The sequence below is a fragment of the Mus pahari genome, chromosome 3, assembly GCF_900095145.1.
Source record: "Mus pahari chromosome 3, PAHARI_EIJ_v1.1, whole genome shotgun sequence".
Classification (NCBI taxonomy): domain Eukaryota; kingdom Metazoa; phylum Chordata; class Mammalia; order Rodentia; family Muridae; genus Mus; species Mus pahari.
In genome coordinates this window covers 55,688,613-55,704,102 of record NC_034592.1, presented here as the reverse complement: position 1 = coordinate 55,704,102, position 15,490 = coordinate 55,688,613, and the positions used below count along the sequence as shown (strand labels likewise).

The window sequence follows — 15,490 nt, the reverse complement described above, 5'->3', positions numbered from 1 at the left end:
ACACACACACACACACACACACACACACACACACACACACACACACACACGGCTTGGGCCTGTGGACTGTGGAGGAGTCAGGGCAGTGCTAAGGCCGGAGCTGAAGTTGGAGCATGACTCCTACAGCGACAAGCTGTGATGTATCACATTGCAAGCTGTTTGGGTCAGGCTGAATTCATTCCAGAAGCCACATTTGGCAACCCTATTCTTAAATAACAAAAAATATTCTATTTGAAGACCAGAAAGCACAGATTGTTTACCGCTTAGTAATTATTTAGCATAACAAGGGTCAGGCTAGGTGAGCAATAGCCACATAAATGAATACAGAGGAGCCCCGAACACTGTGCGGTGGCGTAGCATTGTAACCCCAACACTTGGAGGGTGAGGCAGGAGGACTGCTATGAATCTGAGGCCCAGCCTGGGCTACATGGTATGTCCCATATTAGTTTGGACTATAGAGACCCTGCCTCAAAAAACATCTCAAACTAAACAAACCAACCAATAAGTATAAATAACTTGTCAAATACTCATGCAGACTATCATTTCTTCCCAGCACTGATGACAAATTATTTCTGCCTGTGGAGGTAGCTCAGCGGTGGAAAATTTGCCTAATTTGTACAAGGCCCTGGGTTTGATCCCCAATACCATAAATAAAGCTAATGATCATATTTCCATAGATCTCCTTCCTATCATACTCTGATTATTCCTTTAATGCCTTGCTTCCTCTGCCAGGATGAAGCTCCTCAGAGCTGGGGTTGTGTGTTGGTTCATGGTCGTCTTGACTGTTCATCACTGAATGTGCAGTGATACTGTCTTGGGGCTTCTGTTGCTATGATAAAATACCATGGGCAAAAGCAACCTTGGGAGGAAAGGGTTTATTTCAGCCTACGTGTCCTCATCATAGTCCACCGTGAAGGGAGGTCGGGCAGGAGCTCAAGGCGAGAACTGAAGCAGAGGCCAAGGAGGACTGCTGCTTCTGCCTTGCTTCTGTTTTCCTATTGGTCATTTATTATGTGTGTGATCTTGTACCTGTGCGTATGTCACAACTAAGACCACCTGGAAACACATATATTTACATTATGATTCATAACAGTAGCAAAATTAGTTACAAAGTAGAAACAAAGACAATTCTATAGTTTGGGGTCAGCACAGCATGAGGAACTGTATTAAAGGGTTACAGTATTAGGAAGGTTAAGAACAAGTGCTTTGGAGGGTGTCAGATCCCCTGGAGTTGGAATAACAGGAGGTTGTGAGTTACCTGATACTAGGGCTAGGAAATGAACTGGGATCCTCTGGAAGAACAGTAAGCACTCTTAACCACTGTCTTAGTCAGGGTTTCTATTCCTGCACAAACATCACAACCAAGAAGCAGGTTGGGGAGGAAAGGGTTTATTCAGCTTACACTTCCACACTGCTGTTCATCACCAAGGACTGGAACTCAAGCAGGTCAGAAAGCAGGAGCTGATGCAGAGGCCAAGGAGGGATGTTCCTTACTGGTTTGCCTCCCCTGGCTTGCTCAGCCTGCTCTCTCCCACAAGGGGCCTTCCCCTTGATCACTAATTGAGAAAATGCCCCATAGCTGGATCTCATGGAGGCATTTTCCCAACTAAAGCTCCTTTCTCTGTGATAACTCCAGCTGTGTCAAGTTGACACAAAACTAGCCAGTACAACCACTGAGCCATCTCTCCAAGCCTTTTCCTTCAGTGTTGGGGATTATACATTCTAGCAAGGTACTCTACTGGTGAATTACATCCTCAGTCCTTCAGATACTTAATTTTTTCTTTTCTCTCTCTTTTTTTTTTAAAGATTTATTTATTATATATTAGTACACTGTAGCTGTCCTCAGACACTCCAGAAGAGGGAGTCAGATCTTGTTACAGATGGTTGTGAACCACCATGTGGTTGCTGGGATTTGAACTCCAGACCTTCGGAAGAGCAGTCGGGTGCTCTTACCCACTGAGCCATCTCACCAGCCCTCTTTTCTCTTTTGTATGAAATATAGTCTCACTATGTCACCATTTGGCTGGTCTGGAACTTGCTATGGTGTCAAACTTACAAAGATCCAGCTGTCTACCTCCCCAGTACAGGGATGAGGGATGGGGGGCAGAACACAGGATGTGTACACATCACACACTGCATAGTTCTTAATAGCAAGCTGAGGTAGAGTTGAGGGTTGGGACACAGCTTAGTGGCAAAAATCCTTGCCTAGCAAATGCAAGATTTTAGCCAGGCGTGGTGGCGCATGCCTTTAATCCCAGCACTCGGGAGGCAGAGACAGGCAGATTTCTGAGTTCGAGGTCAGCCTGGTCTACAGAGCGAGTTCCAGGACAGCCAGGGCTATACAGAGAAACCCTGTCTCAAAAAACCAAAAAAAAAAAAGCAAGACTCTAAGTCAATTAGACTTAGAGTGCCACAAAGGCAAGTTCATAACTGCTATGAATACTTATTTTATTTTTAAAGATATAGTCTAGCTATGTAGTCATGGCTGGCTGCTCTAAAACTTGCTATGTAGAGGCTGGAGAGATGGCTCAGTGGTTAAGAGCACTGGGTTCCAGAGGTCCTGAGTTCAAATCCCAGCAACCACATGGTGGCTCACAACCATCTGTAATGCGATCTGATGCCATCTTCTGGTGTATCTGAAGACAGCTACAATGTACTTATGTATAATAAATAAATTAATCTTAAAAAACAAAAACAAAAACAAAAAAAACTTGCTACGTAGACTAGGCCAGAACTTGTAGAAATCCTCTTGCCTTTATTGCTCTAGTGTTAGGATTAAAAGTGTTATGCCTAACTTATAAATACATTAAGTCTTTTCTCTGTTAAAATAATAGAACCAACATCTTGAAACTATGCTTTTATTTAAGTATACTTTAGTTACATTTATTTACTCTACTTATTTGGGGAGGGACACATATGTATGCCAAAGCAAATATGAGTATAGAGGTCAGAGAACAACCTTTGGGAGTTGGTTCTTTCCTTCCACCATGAGGGTCATGGGGAGTGAACTCAGGTCATCAGATTGGGTTGCAAGCCCCTTAACCTGCTGAGCTCTCTTACTGGCCCCAAGAATATGCTTAGTTAATAGCACATAAAAAGGGAAAAAGCCAGAACTCATATAACCCCAAACATCCAGTTATTAACTGTATTATTTATTCTACATTTAAAGAAGGTAGCCAACATGCATGTACTTACAATTTGCAGATATGGTATGCTGACATTAAAACTGTCATTCATATTGGCATGCCACACAATTCTTACATTGGTGATAAAAAAAGTTCCTAAATTCCCCTGCAGAAGACAGAGAGAGGTGAATCAGTGGTTGCTTGTGGTACGGTACTCCTAGTCTCTGTTTCCTACAATTGATCTTAGCCAAGAGGCTGAGAAGCGATAGTCTTTGTGTCCTAAGACCCAGAATAATTCTCCTTATGACAGCAGTAGATTAACATAAGAATTTATCATTATGGAGTAGCAGTGGCTCACGGTTTACAAACTAACACAACTGGATGACTGAATGCCTGGGCCTGCAGTCATTAAGCAGCAGGATAGGAGATTGGAACAGTGAGACATTAAAGTCTGTGTTTGTCTGAGGACATAGTTAAAATTTTATTGTGTGTGTGTGTGTGTGTGTGTGTGTGTGTGTGTGTGTGAGTACATGCAAGTGCATGAGTGGAGGTCAGAGAACAGCTCTCCAGAGTGAGTTCTCTCTGGCACCTTAGGGGATCCAGGAATCAAACTTGGGCTGTCAGGGCTGCATACAAGCCTCTTTACTCACTGAGCCATTTTGCTGACCCACAAAATTCTTCTTGGTGTATTTTGTAAAATGTAAAATGGAGATTTGAATAAATAATCTCCTTACCCCCAGCTTTTAAAAGACATTAGTATAGACCCTGGCACATAGTATAAGTATTAGATCTTTCTATAATTATCATTCAATACTTGTGATATGGGCTGGAGAGATGGCTCAGTGGTTAAGAGTACCGACTGCTCTTCCAAAGGTCTTGAGTTCAATTCCCAGCAGCCACATGGTGGCTCACAACCATCTGTAATGGGATCTGATGCCCTCTTATGGTGTGTCTGAAGACAGCTACAATGTATTCATATAAATAAAATAAATCTTTTAAACAACAACAACAACAAAAACTTGTGATATGTCCGAGCAAAGGAGTTATGGCAACTAAGAGTAAAACCTTACACTCCTATCATATCTATCCACCTGTCTGTCTGTCTATCTATCTATCTATCTATCTATCTATCTATCTATCTATCTATCTCAGACATATTTGATGACTCTTCAATACTGACTAGATAGAAACAACAGCCAGATGTGATGATTTACGTCCATAATCTCAGGACTTGGGAGGCTAAGGCAGGAAGACCATGAGCTTAGAGCCAGCCTGGGCTACACAGTGAGACTTTTTCTCAACAACAAAACAAAATACAAGCAGCAGCAACAACAAAACCCTGGGGCTGGAGCGATGGCTCAGTAGTTCAGAGCACTAGCTGTTCTTTTAGTGGACCCACAAGGCAGCTCACAGCAATTTGTAGCTCCAGTCCCAGGGGAGCCAATGGCCTCTTCTGGCCTCTATGGGCACAGGCACAAGTGATGCACAGATATACACACAGGCAAGAGACCTGTACCCATAAAAATAAAACCACCACCACCAACAAAAACAATGAAACATTTAAAAATTGTTTTATTTATTTTGAGACAGGGTCTCATTTTGTAGCTCTGGCTGCCCTGCCTGGCTTTAAATAAAGAGACCTGCGTCCTGAGTGCTGGGCTTACAGAGTACGCCACCACGGCAGGCACACCTACTCCTGAATACCTAGCAGTGTCTCTGTGCGGTTATGCGCATGGAAGTGTTGGTGTTCATGGAGGTCGGGTCATTGGACACCCTGGAGCTGGAGTCATGGGCGCCTGTGAGCTGCCTGAGTGGGTTCTGTAAGCCCAGTACTCAGGTGAAAGTTAAGTTTCAGGGCAGCTTGGACTACATAAGGCCCTGTCTCAAAGCTAAGCACACACATGAGTGAATGAATGAATGAATGGTCTCTGTGGGGCTAGGTGCATGCTTGTAAACTCTGCAACTCAGAGAGAGAGAGAGAGAGAGAGAGAGAGAGAGAGAGAGAGAGAGAGAGAAAGAGAGAGAATATACTGTTCCATGTCTAAAGCTGTAACACTTAACTTCTCCAGATTGCTAATGCTAATGATTACACAACCCCAGTGATGAGAAAGAACAGCCCTAAGGCTAGTACTGTACATGATAGATACCTGGTCGCTGGATAGATTCCATACACCATTGATCTTATCATACACATGCTCCTGTGGTAGTAACCTCAGCTGCTTGTTCTGAATGACTGCGCTCCTCAACTTAAAGTCACGGTACATTTTAGAAGTTTCATATGCTCTACAAAACAGAACAAATGAAAGACTGGTCACTAGGAATGGGGAATGTGGTTTGTTAGGCTGTGTTAAAATCCACGCCGCTGATGCTTCTGGACATCACTCAGTTACTACGGTAAAGTTAACACTCTTCAGTGAGGTGTGGTAGCACATGCCTGCAGTCTCATCACTTGGGAGGCTGAGGCAGGAGAATTGTTGGCAGTCTGAGTTCTGGGCCAGCCTGGGCTATTGAGTGGGACTGCTTCAAAAATCGAGAGCAAAAGCAAACCCCAAAAGAACAAAGAATTAGTTTCTTTTTCAGGAAGGATGGGTGACTGCAGCCTTCTGTCATGGTGGTGTGACTCTGACAGGGTTTCTCTGTGTAACCAGGCTGGCCTCAAACTCACAGACATTGGCCTGCCTCTGCCTCCCAAGTGCTGAGATTAAAGTTGTGCACTACCACGACTGGCTTTACTGTATTTTAAAAAAATTAGATATTGGCCTCGAATTAACTATGTGCTCCCTCTCTCGGCTTGGTCACAGCTCTCCTTAAGTCAAACCAAAGAGAGCTACGGTTCAGGTGCATGACCATGGAAAAGAAAACATACATCGTTGCCACAGTCCACAGTGCTGGGGAAGGACTACAAGGCCCGAGGCAGGCTAGGCACTCAGCCCTCAGCTTGTACCTCAGTCCCTTGGCATATGCCGAGACAAACACTTGTACACAGATGTCCAGAGAAGCATTAGTAATAATCCAAGCAATAATATGAATAACTATAAAGAGAAATTATTTAGTTAAAACATTTGGCCGGGAGTGGTGGCACATGCCTTTAATCCCAGCACTTGGGAGGCAGAGGCAGGCAGATTTCTGAGTTCGAGGCCAGCCTGGTCTACAGAGTGAGTTCCAGGACAGCCAGGGCTATACAGAGAAACCCTGTCTTGAAAAACAAACAAACAAACAAAAAAACAAACAAAAAAACCCAAAAAACATTTGAATGTTTATCTGCTATAAAATTCTTTTTTATGTAATTTAGTAGAACCTTTTCAGTACTCTTATATTTTACAGAGGGTGGTGCTATGTAGCCCAGGATAGCCCAGACCCCCTAATCCTCCTTCTTTATCTTCCAGAGTGGTGGTGTTACAAATGTGCTTTATGAAGTCTTTCAAGGAGCTTCTTTATCTGATAATGAAGTGGATTATTCTAAATATCTTTGTGATATTTGCAACTAGAAGATACTATCAGACATCTGTGAAACCTGACCCTTTTCACCATCACATCAAAGTAAGTTGATAGTCAGAACTCTGCTTTGTACCTGTGCACTGCGATCACAGAAGTAAAAAGTCTGGGGCTCCCAGGAACCAGGTTTGTGAATATAAACTCAAACCGGGTAGTGTTGCATTTTGTCAATATATAAAGAGCTTCGGTTTGGCCTCGTAGTTTCTGTAAAGTCAAATTTATTACAAAGTTTCAGAGTTAAAGAGCAAGTTCCCATTTAAGGTGGAAGCAAACCTTAACTTAAGCATCTAATGTTTCTTCACGACATATCTACTTCACCAGGATTGTTCAGACTTACAGAGTTAGCAGTTCTTGTTGTGATATTCAATATGCAGTTGTAACCAATAGCTAAAATAAAGACAAAGGAAACACAGAGCATGAGGTCACAAACTGAGAAACACAGTATTGTAAAATAAATGAAAAACCCAGAGCGCTAATGTTTTACAAATTAAACATGAGCAGAAATGCAACTTCTTAAGTTTGTATGGAATGAACACAAATTGAGGCTGGGAACGGAGTTCAGAGGGCAGAGGGCTCCTTTAGCATCCCGGAGCCCGGAGCCCGGAGCCCGGAGCCCGGAGCCCGGAGCCCAGTGCTCAGCAGGGATAAACAGAGCACAGTGGTGCACATGTGGAACCCCAGTACTCAGGAGGTGGAGGCAGCAAGATCAGAAGTTCAAGTCATCTTCAGGAACACAGCAGGTTAGAGGCTGGCCTGGAATATGTGGGACCCCCTCTCAAGAAGGAAAAAAAGAAAAAAAAAAAGAGAAAGAGGGAGGGAGAATAAACGATTACAAGAAATCGAAGGTCAGTTGTACTTCTTTGACAAAAAAGAATATTCCTATATGGGAAAAGAAAATGTCTAAAACCCATACAACACCATCTACCAACAAAACAAACCCTTTCACCACTATGCCAATAGAAAAATATGGCTAGATTTGTCACACTTAAAAAAAAAAGGCAACAAACTATAAGGCATGTTTTCAAAGATAATGAAAACAGAACCTGCGGCAGGAGCAGGAGAGGCTGGGCAGGGGAGGCTGGGCAGGGGAGGCTGGGCAGGGGAGGCTGCCCAGAGACCTGACTCTCATCTCCAGAGCCCATGCAAAGGTGGATGAGAGAACCCATACCACACAGTCGTCCCTTGGCATAGCAACCTGACACATCACGCACACACAAAATAATAAAAAATTTAAAGACAAAAACCATCCTGTGTAAAAGCAGTAATCCCACATATGCCCAAGATACAAAACTGACTGAAAAACAAACAAACAAACAAAACAAAAACCCCCAAAGAACAGATCATTTCTCTTGCATTACGAAACAGACTGTGATCAGTCCTTGATTTCTTAGTTTTCTTAAATAGCACTCTCATATTTCCACATACTTCATGGTACCACATAGAAGAAAACTGTTCCTGTTCTTTCACATGACTGGAGATTAAATCCAGGGCCTTAAGCATGCTGGGCAAGTGCTCTACCATTGACATCTGTCCCTAGCACTTTAGATTTGTTTGTTTGTTTCAAATACAAAATCTACCATCCAACTTTCCTGAGAAAGGAATGTTTTCATTAACATCTTATCTAAGAAAGGTACTTACAAAGATTGACTCTGGGCAGTGCCAAGGAGTGCCAGATGATCCTCAAGTTTGTGACTAAGAGTCTACCTAAAAGCAAAGCAAGCAAGAACAAATGAACTTAGGCCATCTCACACACAGACCAGAACAGTGCGTGCTTCCATGCCCAGCATGAGCTGTGTGCCTGTGATCCAAGTGTTCAGGCATGGAGTCCAGAGGACCAGAGCTCACTACACAGAGTCTGAGGGCAGCCCAAGTTAGATGATTTAAAAATAAAAAAACGTGCGTGGGCTGGACAAAGCAGCTCCTGCTGCTGTGACTTCCCTGCTGTGGTGGACTCTACCCTAGAACTGTGGGACAAAATAAACCCTTCCTTCCTTAAGTTTCTTTTGTCAGGTAGAATTGATACACGCTGTCATACGAGTCTCTCTTAGTAGTTCTCATGGTGTGTGTGTGTGTGTGTGTGTGTGTGTGCGCAGAGAACAAGGACAGCATCAAGTGGCCTCTTCCATACTCTCCACAGTATTTCTTTGAGGCAGCAAGCCCCCCAGCCCACCTTAGTGCTGGTGTCACACGTGTGCACAGGGCCACCGTGGTCCTTATCACTGCATAGGAAGCACTCTTAGCCGCTGAGCCACGAAGCAGTTCTTCAATGCTGGAGCAAGTAACTCGGCGCTAAGCCTACTAGCAATCGAATTGATTTGGATTTAGATTAAAACTGGGGAGACAATCCCCGCCAACTCCTTCGGTCCTTTCTCTAACTCCTCTGTTGGGGACCCCATGCTCAGTCCAATGGTTGGCTGTGAGCATCCGTCTCTGTATTTGTAAGGCTCTGGCAGGGCCTCTCAGGAGACAGCTATATCCAGCTCCTTTAGAGAAAGGACCGAAGGAGCTGAAGGGGATTGCAACCCCACAGGAAGAACAACAATGTCAACCAACCAGTCTCCCCAGAGCTCCCAGGGACTAAGCCATCAACAAAGGAGTACATGTGGCTCCAGCTTCATATGTAGCAGAGGATGGCCTTGTCAGGCATCAATGGGAAGAGAGGACCTTGGTCCTATGAAGGCTCGATAGATGCCCCAGTGTAGGGGAATTGAGGGCAGGGAGGTGGGAGTGGGTGGGTGGGTGAAGGAACACCCTCATAGAGGCACGGTGGGATAGGAGATTTCCCAGGGCGGGGGAGGTGGTGGTGGACCGGGAAAGGGAATAACATTTGAAATGTAAATAAAGAAAATATCCAATTTAAAAAAAAATAACGAGGACAAAACAATTTTAAGAAGAGCCAGAGATCCTGAGTTCAATTCCCAGCCACCATATGATGGCTCACAACCATCTGTAATGGGATCTGACGCCCTCTTCTGGTGTGTCTGAAGACAGCTACAGTGTACTCATATACATTTTTTTAATTAAGAAAATATGCATAGTTATATCATTTCCCCTTCCCTGTCCTTCCTCCAACCCTTCCAATGTTCCCTCGCTTGCTCTTAACAGTTTTTTAAAGTGTTTATGATTTGCAACTACTTTTTTCATATTTGTATATGTAATCTTATGTAATAGTACAAAGTTAAAGTAGACACTCTTACCATTCTATCCACTGGTGAGACTGAGGGGCAACTTGACTTTTCTAATATTGCATAACTACATGATGAACCCAACTCCATTATGTCCTCTCTCTCTTTATTTATGGTTTTGTCTTTGAGACAGGGTCTCTCTCTATGCCATCGTTGCCCTAGAACTCTCTGTGTAGACCAGGCTGACCTCAAACACACAGAGATGTAACTGTCTCCCCAGTGCTGGGATCAAAGGCTCAGGCCACCATGCCAGTCCTCTCTCTCCTTTTTTAGCCATGACTGGTGGCCTGGAACTCATAAAGACCGACCTGCCTTTGCCTCTGTCCCCAGCCTCCGGTGTGTTGGATTAATTACCGGCATGCACTACTGTATTTGGCTCTTTTTTTTTTTTTTAAGGTTTATTTATTTTATTTATATGAATACATTGTAGCTGTCTTCAGACACACCATAAGAGGGCATTGAATCCTATTATAGATGGTTGTGAGCCACCGTATGGTTGCTGGGAATTGAACTCAGGACCTTTGGAAGAGCAGTCAGTGCTCTTAACCACTGAGCCATCTCTCTAGCCCAATATAACTATATTTTAACTAAAACATTTTAATAAAGTGTTAAGAGGGGTTATATTTTTTCCTTTCTTCTATGAAGTGGGGATCGCAGATGGTGAACCCAGGACATGACACCTGACAGAGGAGCGCCCCAGCAGAGAGCTCTGGTCCCAGCCCGCCCCTTCCTGTCCTCTCTCCCTACTCTGTTCTTTCAGACTGAAAACCTTTATTACACTAGGTTCCTTAAAGTCATCCCTGCTTAGACAGTAACACTTTATCACTTAGGCTATTCCACAGGTGATCCTGTCTCAGCACCCAAGTAGCCGGGGCTCCAGGTGTATACTTTCAAGCCTGGCTTAGTATTTTAATGCTTTACAAACTGACTTTTACTACTTAAAATTAAAGGCAGTCTGATTCCTTGTACCATTTCACTTAGGTAGTATTTTGTCTTTAACACATTCTATTAGCATATTCAGAAATAGTTATGGGGTGAGAAGAGCTGGCTCTGGTCACCAGTTTGCGCTCACTGTTCATCTCCTACCCATTACAGGAGTCTCGTGCTGCCTCTTTTCTCCTGAGGAACCCCTCCCTGCAGCTCCTACCCATCCTTCCAAGCCTAGATTCCTCTCTCTGTCCCTGTGTCTTCTAATCTCCCCAACACAGAATCTCCTTGCCCCCATTTCCACAGCATCAATGCCTCACGCTAATCTGACGGTTTCACGTCAGAGTACTTAGACGTGGATTAAATGTGTAATCTTCTGGGATATTCCTAGCTTTAAAACAGGGGGTCCTGAATGGGACATGGCCTTAGGTTGGTCACTTGGAAACTGCTTGAAAGGAGCAGATGTGGAGGGTTTGAAGGCAAAACTCCCCATCCCCTCTCTTCCTCCATATAAACCAGACACTGCACATTCCCGTAAGCCTTCATTTAAACAAAGCTTCCTGAGTTCTGTGTAGGATTTAGGTACAGTGGGTGAATTATTTGTTTTGTAGTCAAGCTTCCCCAAACCCTTGTTCTGAGGAAGAAAAACAAACAAACAAAAATCAAAAAGACAAAACAAATCAAAAAACCCCAAACCCTGGATGGCTTCCACCTTCGGATCGTCCTATCAGCGTGTTCCGAGGGCTGACCCCAGCTTCTGATCGTCCTATCAGCGTGTCCCGAGGGCTGACCCCAGCTTCTGATCGTCCTATCAGCGTGTCCCGAGGGATGACCCCAGGGCTTCATGCTAGGAAAACACTCTGCCACTGAGCTACACCTCAAGGCAGGGGCCGGAGGGGAAACCATGGAGCCACACTGGCTTTCCAATTCACAGCTGGCTGGCTTTCCTGTCGCGCCCAGGACTGCCTGTCCAGGGATGCTGCTGCTCACAGTGGCCTGGGCCCTCCTACATCAATTAATAGCAGGACCCCACAGACACTCCCGCAGGCTAACCTGATTCAGGCAATTCCTCAGTTGAGGTTTCTCCTTTTAAACAACTCTAGGCTGTGCCAAGCTGCCAATTAAATCTAACTAGAAAACTATACTCCAAAGAACTGATACAGGAGCCGGGCGTGGTGGTGCACGCCTTTAATCTCAGCACTTGGGAGGCAGAGGCAGGCGGATTTCTGAGTTTGAGGCCAGCCTGGTCTACAAAGTGAGTTCCAGGACAGCCGGGGCTAAACAGAGAAACCCTGTCTCGAAAAACCAAAAAAAAAAGAAAAAAAAAAAAAAAAAAAAAAAAAAAAAAGAAAAGAACTGATACAGGATTCAGTACTCAATGAAAGTTGTTTTATTATCCACGGTCTCTGTTATGGAGAATGGACTATCACAAAAACCATTTTGTCAATCAGTGTATAAACAACTAAGGTTTCTCTTGACTTCCTCAGGGTAACTCGATTTTCTCTAAGATTTAGCCATCATGACAGCAAAATGATTATTCTGTCCTACAAAGTACAAGTCGGGACTTTGTGTTTGCTGCTAGGTTTTCATATTCACCCTCCCCTTAGCCTGACTGACACCAGGATCATGGAGAAATGTAAGCGTACCGCTAAGGGTCCGCCCTAGACACTGACAGCATCTGCTTGTGGCTAGCAGCAGAGTTTCCTCACAGAAAATGGGGGATTAGTACAGCGATTCAGAAGAAAGTCCTAGCGAGCAAGCAGCCACCCAAAACTGCATTACGCCTGTTCTGCCATAACTTTACTGATTCTTCCCCAGGACACGCTGATCCCCTTATCTGAGTGAGGTGGGTTCCTCACCCATGATCCCTCCTTCCTATCTAAGGTCCCGGCTCCTCCAAAGACATTTTTAGGATACACCAAGCTCCCCTCCCTCTCACCCTCTGGAGAACAGTAATGAAGCTCTCAGCCCCTGTTGACTGCACACTGACTCCCTGCTTTAAGTTTTAGCTTCAGGCAAATTTGACTTAGGAAGGATGCCAGGTGTCAGCTGCGCTGCTTCTCAGTGGCAGTTTAGAAAAAACCCTGTATGACTTTCTGGTACTCGGTTGGACAAACAGACTTCAGTGTAGTGCTAAATTTTCCCCTTCCACATGTCAACCTCTACGGGACAACCTGAGGGGACTGCGCAGTCCTTCTGAATTATGGTGAAATATGGCTACAGATAACACATCTAAGAGTATTTAACGTTCATTATGCTGTATTATTTTAGCGGGAGGCAAATCAAGGGTAGGAACGATTCTATGACTCTTGCAAACAGGGCCCCTGGAGTTTTAATCATTACACCAGAAGACCTCATGTCATGAATTAAGACTCACTTCTGACCCTGTGTGTAAGTTTAATACCTTCCCTTTCTTTTATTTGTGAGAAATATGTGGGCTTAACTCTTCTCTCCTCACAATTACATTTACATACAATGCTTTGTCTCCAGGTAATATGAACCAACATTTATTTTTTTTAAAGATTTATTTATTCATTTTATGTATATGAGTACACACTGTAGCTGAACAGATGGTTGTAAGCCTTCATCTGATTGTTGGGAATTGACTTTAGGACCTCTGCTCACTCTGGTTAGTCCTGCTCGCTCAGCCCATGCTTGCTCCAGCCCAAAAATTTATTTATTATTATAAATAAGTACACTGTAGCTCTCTTCAGAGGCACCAGAATAGGGCGTCAGATCTCATTATGGATGGTTGTGAGCCACCATGTGGGAATTGAACTCAGGACCTTCGGAAGAGCAGTCAGTGTTCTTACCCGCTGAGCCATCTCACCAGCCCATGAACCAACATTTATAAATTAAACCAGAATGCAAAACTCCAATGTACTCACCTCTGTCTCCATTGTTTCCTTTTGTGTCTTCAATCGAATCTAAACAATCAATAAGGACTTCCCCAGGTCTTGTTTTCATCTGTCTGAAATAAGTATAAATGTGAGGTGTATGACTTCATCTGCTGTCAGTCTACTTAAGAGAGGAGAGACATAGACACAGGACAGCCAGCACTGTACACTATACAGCCCTGACTGCTCATGCACTTGAGAACAACTTCTAGACCCTGGGAGTCAGTGGGGCTTGAACTGACCAGGGCCACTTGGCAGCCAGCTAGGACCAGAAGTGGAGTCTTGGATAACTAAATGAAAAAGAGCAAAGAGTGCATGACTGAAAAAGAGAAACAAGAAAGGCAAAAGATGTGGCTCTGAAGAAAGGGCACTGAATAGGGAGAGAAGTGTAACTGTGGAGAAAAATCAGGATGGTAAGTATAGGCCTTAATCTGTGGACAGTAGTAGACAACCCCCGGAGGTTTCTAAGTAGAGGAAGGTCGTCAGATGGAGAGGATGGTTTTTAAAAGGGTTGTATGAGAAGTATCCTCAGGAAGGTAATGAGTGGGTCAGTGGGTAAAGGTAGCTACCACCAAGTTTGATGACCTCAGTGTCATTCCTGGGTCCCACACAGTCAGAGGAGAGAAACGACTTCTGCAGATTAACTTCTGACCTCCACTTGTGAATGGTGCACACAGAAAGCACTCTGTGTATCTCCACAGGCTCATTTGATCCTCTGAGTTACCTGTGTGGCTACTCTCCTGCACTAGAATGAGGAAGGGTGTGTGATAATCATTCCCTCTTATTTTCCTGTCTTGATTTTGAGACAGCTGTCTGTAAACTGAAAATGTTCATGAAAACTGGATTCGTCTGGATTAAGACCTACCCGACTCCCCCAACTATAGGGAAAGCCATAGAAGGTGTGTAATGAGTTACTGTACTTTGTAATTTCACAAATACCTCCTCTCTCAACTTCCAAAAGAAACGAATACCATGTTAGGCATCCAGTTACTAGAAAGACTGAGAAATGTAACAATATCTCATTTTTCCATTTTAGGAGGCAGTGCTCATGATCAAGCACCATTAGGAAGCAGCTGAGGTGCCGTGTAGTTATTGATCCAAGAACTTCAGCTCCTGTGTTTTCATATCACGATCTCAGCGCCCCCCTTCCCTGACGTCTGGGCAGGAAGGTTTTTAAACATCTCCTCTTTTAAGCATATTCCCCCACAGAGCTTCTTTTTAACAAGCTCTCAAAGATTTAGATAAGGACCAAATGAAATCTTAGCCCCGACACAAGCTTAGCGTGGTCGGGAGTTCTGGAGAATTCTCACTCCCACCGCCTTCCTTTCACAGACACGCCAACCGTGCAGAGGCCCGTAGTGTGCAATGCTATTGCGGATTTTGTTCTAGAAGCCTGCTTTCCGGAATCCCTGCCCTATGTCCCCTCCACCGCAGGACGCGGAGGGTCGCAGCCTTGATGGGCGCACATTGAGACAGGCCGCTGGCCAGGGCAGGGCCGAGGACCGCAGGGGACCATAGTCACGAGGTCTCAGCGCATCCAGAGACTCACTGCGAGGACACGTCGAAGCGCACGTCGCGGTCCTCCCACAACACGTCCAGCACAGACATGGTGACCGAGGGAACCCGCCGATGAAATCCACAGTGGCTGCCCGGCGGCGTCTTGTGGGCGCCCAGGCAACGCGCCGGCTTTGTCACGACATCTACGGCGGGCGCCGTGGCCCAAGTTTCCACCAGGTAGTGCGCGCTCTTTTCCCAGCCCGTTGGCATCATTTGGTCGTGTTGAGGCGGGTGACTGGGAAGCTGCTTCACTTCGGAGTCACCTCTCTGGTCTCTGCCCAGAACTTTAGCCATTTCAGCTTTC

At 44.7% G+C, this 15,490-nt stretch overlaps 1 protein-coding gene across 1 annotated transcript in view; it reads right to left on the bottom strand.

Moving 5' to 3' along the window:
- Positions 1 to 15,275, bottom strand: part of Bbs5 (Bardet-Biedl syndrome 5) — a 23,148-nt gene extending 7,873 nt beyond the window's left edge. The window contains exons 1-7 of the mRNA XM_021194083.2: positions 15,179 to 15,275; positions 13,621 to 13,703; positions 8,259 to 8,324; positions 6,958 to 7,007; positions 6,697 to 6,824; positions 5,273 to 5,408; positions 3,196 to 3,291 (exon numbers count right to left, since the gene is read on the bottom strand). Coding sequence (XP_021049742.1) covers positions 3,196 to 3,291; positions 5,273 to 5,408; positions 6,697 to 6,824; positions 6,958 to 7,007; positions 8,259 to 8,324; positions 13,621 to 13,703; positions 15,179 to 15,237 — 618 coding nt within the window. The 5' untranslated portion in view covers positions 15,238 to 15,275. The remainder of the gene's footprint in view (positions 1 to 3,195; positions 3,292 to 5,272; positions 5,409 to 6,696; positions 6,825 to 6,957; positions 7,008 to 8,258; positions 8,325 to 13,620; positions 13,704 to 15,178) is intronic.
- Between the last annotated feature and the right edge of the window lie 215 nt (positions 15,276 to 15,490).